General features: G+C 40.9%; 1 protein-coding gene across 1 annotated transcript; it reads left to right on the forward strand.

Moving 5' to 3' along the window:
* The first annotated feature begins 459 nt into the window (after positions 1-459).
* Positions 460-16020, forward strand: gdpd5a (glycerophosphodiester phosphodiesterase domain containing 5a). Its single transcript, XM_076102353.1, has 16 exons — positions 460-576; positions 2849-2952; positions 3204-3297; positions 3380-3439; positions 3533-3631; positions 4687-4780; positions 6308-6453; positions 7672-7754; positions 8067-8217; positions 9206-9436; positions 9908-10053; positions 11657-11804; positions 12140-12222; positions 13655-13669; positions 13914-14026; positions 15929-16020. Exons 1-16 carry the CDS (start codon positions 460-462, stop codon positions 16018-16020), a joined length of 1776 nt encoding a protein of 591 aa, XP_075958468.1.
* Positions 16021-18192: the final 2172 nt, after the last annotated feature.

Raw genomic sequence — 18192 nt, forward strand, 5'->3', positions numbered from 1 at the left:
GGCAACACGATGACTCCATCTTACTCTTTCCCTTTTACTGATGCTCTTCTTGTGAAAGGATTAAGTCATACCCATAGATAGATGCTGCCTACCTACCGATGCCTATTTCCAGTCATAAATACGATGTTAAAGGTTGACTCAGTGACTGTGAACCATATACCATATTATTATGTCAGTCCCAGACATGACTCGCTACTGAAAAGTGTGTTGACTTCCTCCAGCAGGTGTTGTTACTCCCAACAAGATCCAGGACCGTCAACATGTTCACAGTGTTTTGTGAAAATATGCCACAGCAACATGACGTGACATGGCCTGTTGATGGAAGATGTCATTGTACGCACAAAGACTGAGCTAATGATTTGAAAGCGTGTTCTGTTTAGTAACCCTCTGATCTTCTCCAGGGTTCCCGGTCCTGTGTGGGATGTTAACGGACTGGTGGTGCGTTGAGGCTGAAGGAGCATGGTGAAACACCAACCCTTGCAGGTCTATGAGAAACAGGTCTTTGTATCCTTTGTCACTGGGATCTATGGTTGCCGCTGGAAACGCTACCAGCGCTCCCAAGACGACAGCTCTAGGGTAAGACGTGATCATTACGTATGGATATCATGATGATATATAAAGGTTCAAATATGATTTGCTTGGTATACTAATACGGTTCTTTCTTTTACTGTCACAACCTTTCTGTATCACTGTAGATATTGTACTGCTGATGGATCTTTGATTAAAGCTGGTTACTGTTAGGGTAGGCTATTTTAGTACCAATACTTATTTCGATACCTTACTTTGAGAATGGTCAACGTGTTTTTCTACTAAACCCATTCCATTGACCAAAAGAAGCCAAAGGTCTTAAATATTACACATTGCACGCCCCCGATCATTCTGAGCCTTAACTCAGAACCCATCAGCTATTGGTCTCCCATTGATTTAGCCTCTGGTGGCAATGGCCAATATTTTGGGTGTTTCAGTGTAGCCAGAGCCAAGACTCATTCCAGTCCTATCTGCAAATGGAGACACGTGAATGGAGTTGGAGTTGAGACACAATGTCCATGACTGTATTTTGTGTAGCCAATTAGCCAAGCTAATAACCAATGGGTTCCCGGATTACATTTGGGCCAATGCTTTACGCCTCTTTGGCTCTCCACGCGGACTATTTACCTGCATGCCACCAAATCTTGCTTCAGCGTGGTTGGTCGATACCACTCAGACTACAAACGGAAACCATGGAACGCTTCCGATACCAAGATCTTGACACGTTGACTCCAGATTCTGCATTCATATGCAGATATCTGTGTATAGAGATTACTCCTAAAGTGATTCAGACTTTACACAGAAACTAGACAAAGAAACAGTGTCATCCCTCAACTGCTTATTACACTTGGGCTGTTATAGGCATGGAAGTGTGGTTATTAAGATGACCATAGGTGCTTTAGCCACAGTGTTTACAGTGCATCTGCTAAATGCTAGTGCTGTTTTTGTTGTAACCTGGCTTACAACTCAGTCACCACACCTCTGGAGAGTTGAAACAGAAATGTCTACCGCTTCAGGAAGGAAATGTAAGTTGCAGTCCTCTAGGTTGTAATAAGATCAAGAAACATGGTCAAATATGGTAACAGAGATTGTGTATACATCTATGATACGTTTACGTCAAAACAGATTCTTATCTCTATTTCCACCTATGCTACACATATGCAGGGATCTTGTAGATTTATGTAAGGAAAGTAGATTGAGTGTAGCCATTATCTTACTGTACATAATGTACAGTAAGATAATGCACACAATCTTGCTGACACTGCGCTGAAACCTGATCGCACCTCAGGAATAAATGAGCTGTTTTCCATTTTGTGGTTTTGAAGGCCGGAAAATAAGTCGGGCTTTGTGAAAGGCAACACTAAACAGTGACCCAACGTGCAACATGCATTCAGTCATTTTGATTATGGCATGAGGGGCTCCTTTTGTACCCTTAAAAGTAATAAAAGCCTGTCGATTTAGAAATGTGTTGATCATAACAAGATGTAGGGCAATGTTAAACAGTCAAAACTCATTATTATATTTGTCAAAATATCTTTCTTTTATATTTGTAAAGTATCTAATGCATTTGTAGCTTCTTTTATTTGAGCTTCACTTTAGCAATTTGTTAGATATTTTAGAAATGATAACACTTATAAGAGATGAAAGGTTGTTTCCAAGACTAATCCATTGGAAGTTGATGTCATCCCAATATATATATATATATTTTAGGGCAGCCACTGCTGCTGGATGTCGTCTTTATCACAAAGAGCCAGTGGCTCTGCCGTAAATTAGTCCATTTACTGACTGTGCTGACCAAAAGCAAAAAATACAAGAGCACAGCTGCCCCTTTCCCCTCTCTGTCTCCATTTACAGAGATTCATGTAGTCGCACACACACACAGTGCTAGCACTGAAGCAGAGAGGTTAGCATTCATGCACTGAAATGCTGTCTGTTTACACAGCAACACAGTGATGTGTGGCTGATTTAGTCATTCAGGACAGTCCTTTATTAGTGGGGACTTCTTTTGGTTCTCTTAGACATCATCAGTACTCTGAACCTCTGCTTCTACTTCATGACAGTTTAAGCTGCCTCAAGCTATATTTATGTATTAACACTTGATCACTTGACCGTTTCATTTGAGGTCCTTGTAGTGTCCTTGTAGTGACCAATAAAGCTTAGTTTATACTCTCACTTGGCGCCGTAGGGTGAGCCTCGAGCTCCGAGCATGAACGCAGGCGTGTTGAATGTTAACTGTTGTTAGTGTGCTGGCTGTTTGTTGCTGAGTGCGTGGTGCGTAGTCTATGTATGAGATAACTGTAGCTTGTGCTTTTCTTCACAGTGGGAGTGTACATGGTTCGTCATCTTGTGCAGTTCTTTCCTCCTGCTTCTCTTTTGGGCCTACTTTTGGTTGGTGGCTCAAAATGATTTCAACGAGTTCAACTGGTGAGTCAGTTATCCCGCTATGTGGCTATAAGCTGTTTGTGCTCAGCGTATTTGATGAGGATGAAACTAGTTCAGATGATGTTGTGGACAGCAGGGGGCTGACCTTATGGCAGCAGGGCAAACTGTAAGGAGAACTAATACCATTGTTTACTGGGTTCCAGGCTGCAAAGTCAAGGCAAAGTTCTCCTTTTTGACAATAATTCCTTTTTACAATCTGCATTGATCAGTCAAACCTCACCTGTTCACTACAGGTTGGTATACAACCGCTCTGGAGAATGGAGGGACGAGACGATCCCCATCCTCGCATCCACCACCGTGGGATTCAGCTACATCACATTCTTATTGGTAGCGTTACACCCCTAGATGTTAGCAAACTTGCTTATTGCTCAGTTATGATAAAACTGACTGAATGCGGCTTCTCTTTCAGATTTTAGCACTTTTCCATATATCCTTGGGCCAGCAGCTGAACCTCTACTGGGTTCACAAGGTGCTGTGGTTTACACCTCACATTTCTTCATGTATTTGCTCCACACCGTCTTCTGAAATAAAACAAAATCTGACCCCATCATCGTCTCCACAGATTGGAGTGTTGGCTACGTTGCTCACCACTATCTCCGGCGTCATCTCCGTCGATGACATTTGGGGAGATGAGTGGGACATCCTGCTGCTTTCACTGCAGGTTGGTCCACAATCAGAAGGACATGACTGTGCAATAACTGTTTTGTTTTTGTTGTTGTCTTTTACCTGTTAACTTCTCCACTTTTTCGCTAAAATGACATACAATATAAACAGTGTAATAGTGAGAGTTAAAGGGAGGTGTAATAAACATGACCGCAGTTTCCATAAAGCAACATCAATGAATCCTTTGAAGGATTTAAAGCGGGACAGTGGGGAATTTTTGTTCCAAAATAGTACCAAAAAAAGAGTCAAAATGTCAGCACTTGTAATTATTTGGATGATATTAGGTTTTGTTTCATTCGTCACAGTTTTACTCATCATTGTTACCTACCATGCAAACTTGTCTGTTTTTTTTCTCACAAACTTAAAGGAATACTTTTGGGAAAACACACTTTTTTGTGTTGTTGCCAGAAGTTAGATGAGAAGTTTGATACCACTCTCATGTCTGTCTATTAATAATAAACCGACCGAATAAACCAGTTGGCTTAGCTTAGCATAGAGAAGTGAAGTCACTGCTCTCCGCCAAGAAGTAGTGCTGGCGCATGGCACCTTGTAAAAGCACAGCGTAATGAGCTTTTCTGGGGTTGGTTGGCAGACTTTTCTCTGTTCCTTCATTCAGAACCAGGCTAGCTGTTTACCCCCTTCTTTTTTTTTTTTTAAATGCTAAGCCAAGGTAACCAGCTGCTGGATGTAGTTTATTTAACAGACAGATGTATGATCAGTTTGTTACGTTACCAAAATCTCTCTGTCCAAACGGACGCCTTGCAGAAACTAAACTTCGGCTCTTGAATACTGAAAGACTACTGCGTGGTGTATTTGCTGTGATGACGTTTCCAGCCTGAAAATTGCTATTTAATCACCGGAAGTGAATTAACCTCACCAACAACATACATGATCAAAACACAACAAAGAAAGAGCTCTGATCATCGCTCTAGAAGCTATTTCTGACATATGTGTTTATTATCTACATGTCCTCAAAGTTGTACTCTGCTGTACTCTCTCTAATATGTGACCACCAATTAACAGCAGTGTTCTCTATTTGTGTTTTGATACCAGTCCACAGCACCTTTCCTGCACATTGGAGCCCTGGTGACAGTCACAGCTATCAGCTGGTTGGTAGCTGGATATGTGGTCCGCAGAGAGAGATCCAGTAAGTGTTGACTTGTATTTCAAGTAAAGGTCCATGTCATCAGCCGGGCAGACTCCGGCTTTTGATTTCTTTGGCTTATAGAGGGCAGTGTTGTAGTACTCGAAGGTCTTGTCTTGGAATGGACCGTATTTTTACTCGGTCTCGTCTTGGTCTCGGACAAAGAGGATTCTGTATTTTTTTTCAAGATGGGTCAAGAACACAACTGGCATATCACCAAACTGCATTACAACTGCATTGCTTGATTCATTTGTTACCATCAATACTGTGATTGCTTATAGAAAACAAAAGACAATCCCCACACATCCACCTCTGCAGTGCCTTTTGATCATTTTATCAAGACATTTCTCATGCTACATGTATACATACACACATATATAAACATAGCACAAAAAGTAAGGAAAGTTGTGTTTGGTAGATTATTTCTTTGTTATATATATATATATATGATATATATTCTTGTGCAATAAATCTTATACCGTTAGAAAGCCTGTTTATTTCCCTTTTTAAATGAAAAATTTGCCAAATCTTCTCTGCCAATGCCAAACAGCTTATTCTGCCATTGACTCTTGTTTGGTGTTGTTTGGTGGATTGGATGATTGAAGTCTGAAGAAACAAGACTTATTGGCAATTTAACAATTTATTCATTTAACAAACAGGAGCCTCAGTAGCGTGTGGAAGAACCATACACAGCCACAACAGCCTGGCTCCTCCTCCTCATGCTGGTAACCAGCCTGCTCACACACTGCTGTGGGATGGCATCCCATTCTTCAAAAAGCATTTGTCGCAAGTCAGCCAACGTGGCTGTGTTGGTCACTCTGGCACGAACAGCACGCCAAGTGATCCCACAAGTGTTCAATGGGGTTGAGGTCAGGACTGCTGGCAGGCCATTCCATCCTCTCCACTCCCACATTCTGGAGGTAGTCTCTGATAAACCGCTCTCTTGGCATTGGCAGAGAAGATTTGGCAAATGTTTCATGGGAGCAACCCACATACTCAGCTCTGCTGCTCATCCCACAAATGCATGTTCCTTACAAATGTGGCACCGTTTAAAAGGGACATAAACAGGCTTTCCAACGGTATAACATTCATTGCCAAGAAGTATTGTTACAACAAAGAAATAATCTACCAAACAAATTTCCTTACTTTTTGTGCTATGTTTATACTGTAAAAATGGCGGTGAAAGAAAAATAATCATCTTTTTTTCTGACTGTTTTTATGGTAATGTGAATCTTTCAGATAAGTACAAGGAGTGCCTATATGGTTTGCATTTTCTACATTTGATCTGAATAATGGTTATGATGTCATGTAATGACTCACACTGGTCGGGTCTTGGTCTTCATTCGTCTCGGTTTTGATACACTCTGGTCTTGGTCATGACTTGGTCTCCGTTTAGATGGTCTTTACTACAACACTGATACAGGTTACGAGCACTGGTGAAGATCTTTTTTTACACGATTTAATATTTTTGAGGAAGGCCTTCACCCTTTCTAGAATGACGTTTCAAACCCCCTCAATCCTCCCTCTTAGATTTCCAGGTGATGATGTTGCTGATCTACATGGTCATCCTCCTGGCTGTGTATTTGGCTCCGCTCACATTCACCTGCCCCTGCATCATGGACCGGCACAGCCTCAGACCGCGACCAGAGATCATTGGTCGAAGGGGAGCTCCGATGGTGAGTCTGTGCTCTTGTTCTGTGAGAGAACATGTCACTGCAGACGCCTGTCAGGTATCGCCTTTTTAATAGATGCACCATTCTACTCATGGATCACTGGATATTGTTTTTATCTTCATTAGTACATAGACTGAACGTGTGCATGTCTCTGGACTAATATTTCACACAGCAGAGTGGTATCCAGCTACAGTACATGAGAGGCAACCCCACACTGAACTGTCATTTCACAGCTGGACAAGCAAATACTGTTTGACATGACTAGCTGTAAACAAATGTACAGAGCTGTCACACACATACAGTATGTACACACAAATCACAAAAAACACCTGGCTCTCACCGCTCTGCAATGTACCTCAGCTGTATGGATACACAGTTCTATCTGATTTATTCAGATTTTCAGCTAAATGCTGCATATTTTAAAAATTATTATAAATTAAAATTAAAAAATATTTCATGTTATTTCTTTTGTTTGTTGAAGACACTGAACCTACTTTGGATTTTTTACAGTTCCCATTTCACAGTATGAAATCTGTTTTGCTGGTATCGATCTGTTTCTACTGTCAATATCATAAAGTAATTCACAATTTCATACTTAATGTGTGATTTAAAGTTGGCTTAACTGTAACCTAACCTCTGGATTCAGTAGCTGAGATGTCAGCTACTGCTACTCTGCTAAGCTAGTTACCTTTAGCAAGAGTTTAGCTAGTTATTTTTCTCCATTATGATAGGATTAGTCATGTTGAATAACAAATAAACTAACGAAGATGTTGGTTCATCAAAATCATATTTTTCAATTACACAAAACAACTAGAGAACTATAGTTTTAGTTAAGCTAAGGCTAGCTGTGGCTGTCTCATCAGCTAGCTTTCCCTTGGTAGGCTGTAGCTCTCTTCCTTTAGTTGGCTATTTGTTTTTAGTAATATTAGTTTGTTTCTCTCTCTGTTTTGTACTTACATTGAACGTTAGTTGTTTTCATGGAAATTATAGGCTACATTTCTATGTTATAATTATATATAGTTACTACATTTTGGCTGTGCAGGTGTAGCAATGTAGCCCATTGATAATGCTGATTCTCTCTTTGAAAAATATATAGAATGCATATATTTTAGATATGTTGTTTGCTATCTGCGCCCTCACTACTAGAGGAAAGTAATCCCTACACACTGCTCCTTTTTAAATGTTCTTTTATCCTTCTCCGACTTCCCCTCTCTGCTCTAGCTGGCCCCAGAAAACACCATGGTGTCCTTTAACAGAGCCCTGCAGTATGGAAGCAGCTCCCTGGAGGCAGACGTCACTATCAGGTTATTCACCACACATAGCATTTTTAATCCCAGGTTATTTATCTTTAATGAACTGAAGTTCCATATATAGTTCCCACAGCTGTGATATAGGTTGTTTGGTAGAAACATTAACATGTAGTGAGGGAGATGCACATACATATTGCCATGTGAAGTAGTTATCAGCACATTGCACTTCTGCTTTTTCATGTTTTTTTTTATTGAGCTGCTGTTTTGCTGTTAGGTTATTATTCTATTTATTTTAACCAAAGTATATTCTAAATCATAACTGAAGTTGTATAGTACAACATTTGCTGACCATTTTCTCTCTTCCAGTGTGGACGGTGTTCCCTTCCTTATGCGGGACCACACATTGAAACGAACGACAGACGTCCGTAAGGTCTTTCCAGTCAGACAGTATGATGATGCCTCTTTCTTCAACTGGACTGAGATTCGCTCTCTGAACGCAGGCCAGTGGTTTTTGGAGGTACTGGAATCCAGTTCAGCTAACACTGATTTGTTCATGCAGACTCAATCACAGCTATCAAATGCATTTCCCCCTTAGATGAGCCCACATTATTCACCATATTCAATACATTGTCCTTTAGGACTATTTTGGTGAAATTGCATTTAGGATATGATGCAAGAACATAAAGTAATTTTTGTGACTACAAAATGTAATGAAACCTACAGTTCTAAAATGAAAAGATGTTAAAAGTGCTGATGTTAATAGAACTGATTAAGCTTCTACAATAGTGAAGCCTGTAAACATTTTCAGCTTATGGTATAAACTTGCAGTGGAATGATTCTGCTGATTCTGAAGATGACAGTAAATCTTAAGACAACTATTAAACTTTCCTCCTGGTGTTTCTCCCTCTCCCTTCCCAAGATAACAAGACAAGGATTCATTCATCTGGTTTTGTGCCTCACGTTAGTGGATCATAACATAGGGGGTTTGGAATCAGTCTGCAAATGCTTCGGTTCAAAATGAAACCAAACTTTTCTATGGTTGTCAGTTTTTGTGCTACGGACAAAGGCCAAAATGTGGCCTGCAACAGAATAGGGAAGGCTTGTTGTTAGCATAGCCGATTGCCGGAAATGCTACTGAAGCGGTTTTTGATTACTTGCGTCCCCTATTGGCCGGTTCAGAGGAGGGAGGAGTCAGCCGTCAACAACAGTATAAAATAATAGTTTTTCACTGTAGGTCCCTGAGTATACAGTCATAAATGAGCACAAAAAATATTAAGCTGATTGGTTCTGAAGTGTGTCCGACTCGCCGGGGACAGACACACACACACACGACCGAACGTTTGTACTGGAGAGAAGTGTGCCGATGATTTTTTTTCAAAAAGATATACAAATATAAAATTAATCTGCATGCTTAATTTATATAATTATATACCGAAGAACATATTCCATACAGAAAAGTGTTACATCTCTGTGTCTGCCTCTCATTTGCTTTCCTCTGCTTCCAGAGTGACCCCTACTGGACAGTAGGAAGCCTCACAGCGAGGGACCGCAGCAGAATAGGCAACCAGACGGTCTGCAGTCTGGTGGAAATGCTGCGTCTGGTGGCCAGGGCCAACGGCTCTGCACTGCTTAACGTCCGCCGGCCCCCGCCGGAGCACCCGCGCTACCGGAGCTGGTTCATGGACACACTGTGGGCTGTGCAGAAAGCGGGCATTGCCCAGAAGAGGGTGAGGACTGTAGGTCACTCCATAAAAATCCTTTGATTGCTTAAAGGTGCTGCTTGTAGTACTGTAGAGTTAAGCACATAAACGACTGCCACTGAGATTGGCAGCTGGTATTGTCCTACAGTATACTGATTTATACTTGGTGTGTTACTACTGTGGGACATTTGCAGGATTGCTTTTTGGCACAAAACAGAGGGCACTGTTCTTTCAGCTGAAAATGGTTGCAAACTGTTTTAAGGATGGAAAGCCCAAAGGAAACATCTATTCAACCAAGACACCGATTAGGAATGGGTTATAAGATGTAGTCTGAAGTTTGACTGCCAAACGGGGCCAGAAATATTCGCCATGTTAATATTGGATATTTTAAATTCTACAAGTAGCACCTTTTTTTTAATACCATAAAAGTGCAACATCTCTGGATATGAGGCACACGCTGCATTCTGTCTGACCCGGGTCTGTCCATGTCATATGTGTTTGTGCCAGGTGACGTGGACCCCCGACACTGACAGGGGGAGGGTGCGAGGGCTTCTGCAGACCGCAAACGAGAAGCTGTCAGTGGAAGAGATGAGGCAGAGGGGAATAACGAGCCTAACCCTCCACTACAGCAAGGCCAGCCACAAAGACCTGCAGTAAGAGCAAGCATGTACCGCTAGGCAACGGGGGAAGTGCTCGGATCAGAATCAGCTTTATTAACCATGATGGAGATAAGAGGGAGCTTTGTTTGTTGCTGAAAAAAGAGAAAGACAGGATATTGTTGTCCTTTGGACTTATTTCTCATAAATGTAATGTTGATAAAATGTTAATATTGAAGAATAACTCTGATGCAACTCCGTCATATTTCTGGACTAATATCAAATGGCCTGTTCCTTCTACAAGTGATGTGTTTTCGTGGCTGTGGCCCATTGACTTGGGCTGCAGCTGGCTGAGTGGATGTAGAAAAGGTATGGGAAGAATTTCAAGTCAAATCTCCGAAGCAAAAGAGATGTGACATTAGATCAAGTTGCATTGTGGGTAATGCAGGTGATAAGTTTGGAAGAAGAATGAGTGGAACAAAAAAGGCAATATCTCGTTCTTTTTTTCTCTAAATTTTCTGTCATGAATCCAACAAAACAGTCAAAAAGATAGAAGAAAAAAAACCCGACCCCACAATGTATCCCCGGAATTTGATTAAAATATTGTTAGACTCTGATTAGTGAATTGAAATGTTCAACATCACCTTTTCTCAAGTGAGAAAATGGTCTCTTTTCTAGTCCGATCACTCAAAGCTCTTTAACACTGCATGTCATCATTCACCCATTCACACCCATTCATACACTGACGACAGGCTACCATGCAAGGTGCCATCTGCACACAACATCCTATACACTGTAGGCACAGCTACGGGAGCAATTTGGGGTTAAGTGTCTTGCTCAAGGACACATCGAGATGGACTAGTGGAGGCGGGGATTGAACCGCCGATGCTCTGATTGAAGGACGACCTAACACTGAGCCACAGTCGCCCACATGATGAAAACATAGTGAGAAGAACCAACACTGTTCTAACTTTGGCAGAAAATTAAACCCCATTACTCATAAGCCCGTTTTACACAGAGATCCTGCATTACTGCCGTCAAGAAGATCTGCCATTACGCTGGTTTTGCTCTTTTACACTGAACCAGACAATTGCTCCCCGGTGTATGATTTTAGATACTCATGCCATCATCAGGTGCTGGCGTGTAAGGTAGCGTCCGGCTATGCCGGTGTTTTGGCTATTTATGCTGCCTTGTAGAAAAAATATGCTACCATAGCCCCAGCCCCTTTACCCTAACCCGAAGGTTTCAGGTAGTGTATTTTGACAGACCAGTACCCCTCATCAAATAATGTGATTAATGCGCTTTATGTGCAGAACCACTAAGTAGCACATCTCGATAGGGGGCACATAGCGACAGACCACCAGCAGTCTCTGTTACTATCTCCGCTGCTGGATTACGTAACCTTTTAACGGCGACACGGAATAACATTCGTGCCTTCGACAATCGGTGCTAATGGAGCTTTGGTAACAAGATGATTGGTACAAATATGTTTTCTGGGCCATCAGGGACTCTACACTGTTTATAAAATCTTTAGGTGAAATACTGTAGGTTTCACAGTGCATGAATTTCTGATACACAAAACACAGTGAAAGGAGCAGAGGATTGAAAGGGAGATGACCTTTTCTTCTCAGTGCTGACATGTGTTTTTTCCTTTCCCCAGGGAGTATCTGGCCAATAATGTGAGTGTGACTGTCTACCCAGTGAATGAGGGCTGGCTCTACTCCATCCTGTGGTGTAGCGGGGTGCCTTCTGTGTCCTCTGATGCCCCCCAAGTCCTCCGAAAGGTGCCTTACCCCATCTGGCTCATGGTAAACAGCTCTCCTCTCCCTGTCTCTCATCTGACACACACACACACACACATACATAGAGAGGCGAGAGGACAGCAGGAGAGAGGACAGAGACTGACGAGGGCCCAGCAAGACTCGAGGGCAAGGACACAGATAAATATGAGGGAGCTCAGCGTGGCGTTGGAGAACAACAGGACCCTGGGAAAAGAGTCTGAGACAAGAGCAGAGATCTGAACTGTAATGCAGCTGTCTGCACTCAGGGCCTTGTGCTAGCAGCTTCAGATGACATGCATGTTAATGGTGACCTCCGGTGGCGTTGACTGGAACCTGCTCTTCTGTTTTTCTTTCTCTTGCAGAGTCGGAACGCTTACGACTTCATCTGGATCACTTCAGATCTGGTCTCCTTCGCCGTAGTCGTAGCGATTTTCAGTTTTCAGAAGTAAGTGCAGCCGATCGTGTTGAGGGTCACAGACGTACTACCGAACACACCCCTCTGTCAAATAGAACACATCATATTTATTTCCACGCATCGTTGCATTTAGTTTAAAGCACTAACATGATATTTACTTTATGGTACGTAATTGAAATTGAAGAGAGAAAACCAAACCATGTTTCCAGTGGTATCACACCCATGCAGATAGTTTTGCTTTTATTTGTTGAGATTTCACCAAAAACAATGTATGCAATTGCATTTGTGGAGCACACACTATTGAAACTTTACATTCAACATCCACTTGTCTTTCTAGAAACACTGTCACTTTTATTCTGAATCATTCACTGAACACAGTCAGCTGCTTTCATTTGAACTGTTTGTTTGAAATTAGAAACTAGCTCCTGTTCACAGAACCGCAGGTTTGAAGTATTGGGTACAACCAAACCTGGACAAACATTTAGTGTTATTATTTTTGGGTGAACTGAACCTTTGGTTTTTTTTCACCATACAGTATCTTTTTTCATGACTGAGTATTGTTGTTACTATAATTTAACATTTTGATCTACTTTAGGAAACGATAGCTCATTATCTATTTTAACTTCAGTATTTCTCTGAACACATATCATCTAAATGTTTACAGGAGCAGCACACCTCTGATTGTAGTGTTGTGTTAAAGGGATAGTTCTGATGTTTGGAAGTGTGGTTCTATGAGGTACTTCTCCATAGTCTGCGTTTTACTGCAGTAGATGGAGTTTGGAGAAACAGACAGGGTAGTGTGTGTGGAAGCAGAGTATGTGTGCTATACTCAATACGAGTTTGAAACGCACTACTCAAGTGTTACTTTGCTGTTTTAAAGGTTTAGTTTGAATTTACCAAAGTCCCACAATAACACAAACGAACTGATTGTTTCTGCCAATGGAGTCTTATGAATTTGAAGAGAGCAGAGATCTAACGGCTTCAGATCCTTGTCAAAAAGGACAAGGCAAGATAAAGTGGTGGAAATATTTTAAATAGTGTACACTTCTAACAATAATTTTTGTAGCTGTCTAAAATACGTCCACAGCAGTACAATGCTTTGCTCCTGTCTGTGTCTCCAAACACCATGTAGTGTAGTATTACACTGACTATGGAGAAGTAGTTCATACAACCACACATCAGAAACATGTTGAGAGGGATTCTGTGACTGCACAGTGTTAACACCAGCCTCTGAGTGTGATCTACACTGACTGTTCGTTCTAATCTTTCTTTATACACAGTATTGGTGCTCTTTCTCTCCTACTGTCTTTCGTCTTCCGACTGTCTCCACGTTTCTCCTCCACGCTATAATCTGACCTTTTCCTCTCTGTCCTCTCTTTCTCCTTTGACATTTGTACTTTATCCTGTGCTCTGCCTGATCTGCATGCAACCTCTCCTCTGCTGCCCCCCTGGCATCTGTCAGCTATCATATGATCAGGTAACTGCTGCGACTGCCTCGGCCTTTGTTTCTGACTCCTTGTCTGTCCTACTTGTGCATTTTCTGCCCGACGCCCCAAGGCCAATTTCCTTCCTCTTGTTTATCAATGTGCATCCCATTCAGTGTATGTGTATTTGTATCTTAAAGGCCCAGTCTGGGGACCATCATTATTGAATTGTGTGATTTAATGGACTTGTTGCCTCTCCATGCCTGTGAAAGTTTGTATCTGGTTGTGCTGTAACAGGTGGAGGCTGAGAGGGATGCAGAACTATAACCCGGAGCAGATCATGCTGAGCGCTGTGGCGCGTCGGTCCAGTCGGGAGGTCAACATCATGAAGGAGAAGCTCATATTCTCAGGTGCAGCTTTGACTACATTCACACCTGGAAACAAATGTCTCTGGTTGAAACTGGACAAAACAAAACATGTCTGAAATACAGCCATGAGACGTTAAGGTTCTTAACATACATACATTATAGTTTATTGAATATAGCCATTGTTAAGCAGTGCAAAGATGAGGTCTGTCCAAATACCCACACTTGCAGCCTCAGCTATTTGTGTGGGCATTCAGACTTGTCTGGGATGTCACGATATCAGATTTTCACTCGTCAGGATAACTGACTGATAATATTATCATATCATCTATGGAAGATTTGTAGAGAAATTCATGTGTAGTGTGTGTGTAGGGCGGTTGGAGAGAGAGTCTGTAACTGTACAAAATCCTGTTTAGGAGGTGCTGGATCATTTATATGATCTCATATGTTTATAATTAACATGATATCAGTATATCAGTAATGTTTTTGATATAATGGTTATCGTTAACGGTTTAACCAGGCAGCAACCTACCGTTCTGCCGATGTGGAAGTGTCTTAAAACCTGCATTCTCTCTACTGACCATCAGGGGGCGACTCCTCTGGTTGTATAGAAGTCTATGAGAAAATGACTCTACTTCTCTCTTGATTTATTACCTCAGTAAACATTGTAAACATGAGTTTATGGTCTCAATCTCTAGTTTCAAGTCTTCTTTAATGATGTTCATTTAGTAAGTTATGAGAGTATGCTTTAGGGCGGGCTTACTGTGATTGACAGGTCGCTGCCGATACCAGAGCCGTATACGACGTCACTCCTCCGCATTCCAGATATGGTAACTTCCGTTCTCTGGTTGCAAAAAAGCCAAGATGGCGACGGCCATGTTCCAAGATGGTGATGGCAAAAATGTCGACCTCGAGGCTTCATAACGGCAGTCCAGAAATCAATGGGTGATGTCACGATGACCACGCCCACTTCTTATATACAGTCTATGGGTTTAACACGACACACATACCCACACCTATTCTTATAAAACATAAGTGTATCCCGCAATTCACCAGGATCCACCAGTCCAGTTGTTGACCGCGATGCATCTAGAAGCTGGTTTTACAAGTGACGATAATCAAAGAAATGAAGGCGTTGAAGTTAATGACATGTCTGGTGGTCTGTCTGAAGTAAACTTGTATAGCTTAAAGCTACTGTTAGATATTTTATTAAGTTCCCTTTTTTGCAAAATGATCTGAGTGAAATTGAGTTCCCTCTGGTAAACAGTTAAGCTGTGTGTATATCTAGGGCTTTTATTGTGAAAGGTAAGAACAGAAGGAGTGAATCTGGTCTGTGCTGCCTTGTGTCAAGGTGGAAAGGAGTAATAACGTTTGTCGTCTGTCTTGGTTGAGACTATAGAGCCTCTGTGTGACTATTTATAAAAAGTGGACGTAGTCACTGTGACGCACGATGTTTACTTAGAAGTAAAGTCATTTCCTCATTCCTCACTTCTATACAACCAGAGGAGTCGCCCCCTGATGGACATTAGGGAGAATGCAGCTTTCAGGCACTTCAGCTTTGGCTTCACTTTCCTGAACTGGAGGTTGCTTCCCTGTTGTTGTACACTGTAGTGTTTTGTATTATGTCCGTTCCGCACAACATGATGACTTTGATGTTTTAATATTTACATTCCATGTGATAGGGCTTATGACAGAAACAACAGTTAGAAAAAATATATTGATGTGCAAATTAATCGCACGATCAAAACTCCCCCCGGTTTGTAAAGGGTGCTGAAATTTTAAAAATTCTTCACATGGAGGCTTTTACAGTACTCTCATAAGCAGTTTAAGCTTTTAATGCAATCCAACTAAATATTCCCAGCTAAATCAAGTATATCAACGTGTTAAATGTGCTCATTAAAGAGACGTCAATGGCATCATCAATCATCTCCCTGTCATCTTTTTCAGAACTCAACAATGGGCTCAGCAGTACAGAGGAGCTGTGTCTGTATCCTGAGAACGGTTATGCCACATACACTCATGGAGAGCTCAGTCACTGAACAAAACACACAGCTACAGCTGGACGTCTGGTTTCAGAGCTCTACTGACCGGATGTTATTTTGTCATCAAAAGGAAGAAGGAGGACAAATGGGGAAACCGATCTATTAATCAACTTACACCAGGCGTTATAACGGCAAATTGTATCTAAAGTATCTGGCCTATAATTCATCAGTTTTTCAAAATTACACATTATTCACTTGTTCATGTGCAAGTTCTAAGTAATGCATGTATGTGTGTAATTTCATTTTGTATGCATTTTTTTCCTTAAGACTGCCAGCATTTTCTTTGAAAGTAGTTCACCACTTACCTTTAACATTGCTGTAAAGAGTCCTGTTCTTGTTTTCAGTGTTATAAATGTGTACATTCTCCAGTGGGACAACATGGCTGGTGGGTTTCCATGTCGTCATCACTTCAGAGGTCAGCTGACCAAATGTCTCATGTTATTTCCTCCTGAATTAAATCCGTTGACCAGGTAAACGTGGAATTTGTGTTTCTCAAAAAATTGTTTAATCAATTCTCAATCATGAATAAATCATTTTAAAACATTATTACCAGAGATATTTGGTGATGTGAGCGTTGATTGGGACAAAATCCATATGACTACCACGACTACCACCATCTGTTTGCTTGAGTGACCTTTGAGCTAATGCGGGCTGTAATGTTGTGTTCTGTATTATAAACTGATGTAAATATGAGATGTTTTTATTCTGTTTTTCAATGGTTTGGACATATCAATTGTATATTTTCTGTTATGTATTACCATTGGGACTGATGTTGTCTTTTATGTGCAAAAGACAATAGGGACAATGTAAAAACTTATTTTCTTGCGGTTTCATGGGATGGGGGGGTATTGTGAGTATATGGGGATGAATGTTCTTTGTCATGCTATGATTGACTTACTGTATAGTCATATTAGCTATTACGTCTTTCACATGACTGCCTTTTTGTTAAATTAATGGACTTGTAGTTTAGCTTATATGTTTTTTAGTGTAGTCTTTTAGTTTTAAATAAAAAGGGGTACACATTTCTAGTTACAGCTACACCTCTGCAGCCGCAGACATGTCGGCTGTTCAATAAAAGTCATCTATTCTCTTTGAAAAATGTGCGGTTTGTCTTTTGTAACAAATAAATCGCAAAGTATATTTTCAAAATGGAAATAAAAAATTGGGGTGAAAGTCTTTGATTCTTCTACAATAGGTCAGAAAGCTGAGCTGCTTTACTCTTCCATGCTTTCTACCAGCTTGTTATCACTTTAGTTTGGGACCATATACCTACAAAGCTAATGAGTCCCATCAGCTATAGCTCTGAGTTCAGTGCTGACTAGCTGTTAACGGGCTAACGCAACACTAAGTTGATGAACAAGATAAACGTTATGCCTGCTACACAATAGCAGGTCAGTATTGTCGTTGTGAGCATGTTAGCTTGATGACACTAGCATTTAGCTCAAAGCACCACTGTTGGCTGTAGACTCTTAGTCTGACTAAGACAATACAACTGCTGCTTCAGTTGTATTTGACTTTTGTCATATTTTGTTACTTCCTGTAAAGTGGTGAGATTCTCATATCATTATCAATGACAACACTATAGCGCTGGCTACAACAGGAAGTTGGCATGCACTACTTTGTTACTATGATTAGCTATGTTCGCTCAATATGGCGTCTTACTCAACACTTTCTACTGTACATTGCATAAAATGCTTCAAACCATATGAATGTAAAAGCAGATGATTAGGATCAATAAAAGATTACATCAAAACACTGTAGTATCAAAATGATGAAAGCTGTAGATCTGAAACGATTGGTCAACAGATAATTCATTGGCAGCAACTTTGATAATCCATTAATTGTTTCAGTCATTTAAGCAAAAATGCCAAAACTGAAAATCACTTGAAAATCTTTATTTTTTTGTCCCCACTATTTTCTGACATGCTATACATCAAACAACTAATCAATAAATCAAGAAAATAATTGGCATATTGATTTATAATAACAAAATAGCTCTTAGTTGCAGCCTTAGAAATCTGTACTACTTAAAATAATCTACTTTTTACGGGATGGTCTGTTGCTGTCCGTGGAGTCGACCACCTTAATGTTAAGTACAAACAGAGCATTTATACATTTCATCATGATTCTGTCTGAAGTCTGTCAACCGCAGTAAATTATAATTACACT

Source organism: Anarhichas minor, unplaced genomic scaffold (assembly GCF_050575085.1).
Source record: "Anarhichas minor isolate MPS153535 unplaced genomic scaffold, ASM5057508v1 ptg000027l, whole genome shotgun sequence".
Taxonomy (NCBI): Eukaryota; Metazoa; Chordata; class Actinopteri; order Perciformes; family Anarhichadidae; genus Anarhichas; species Anarhichas minor.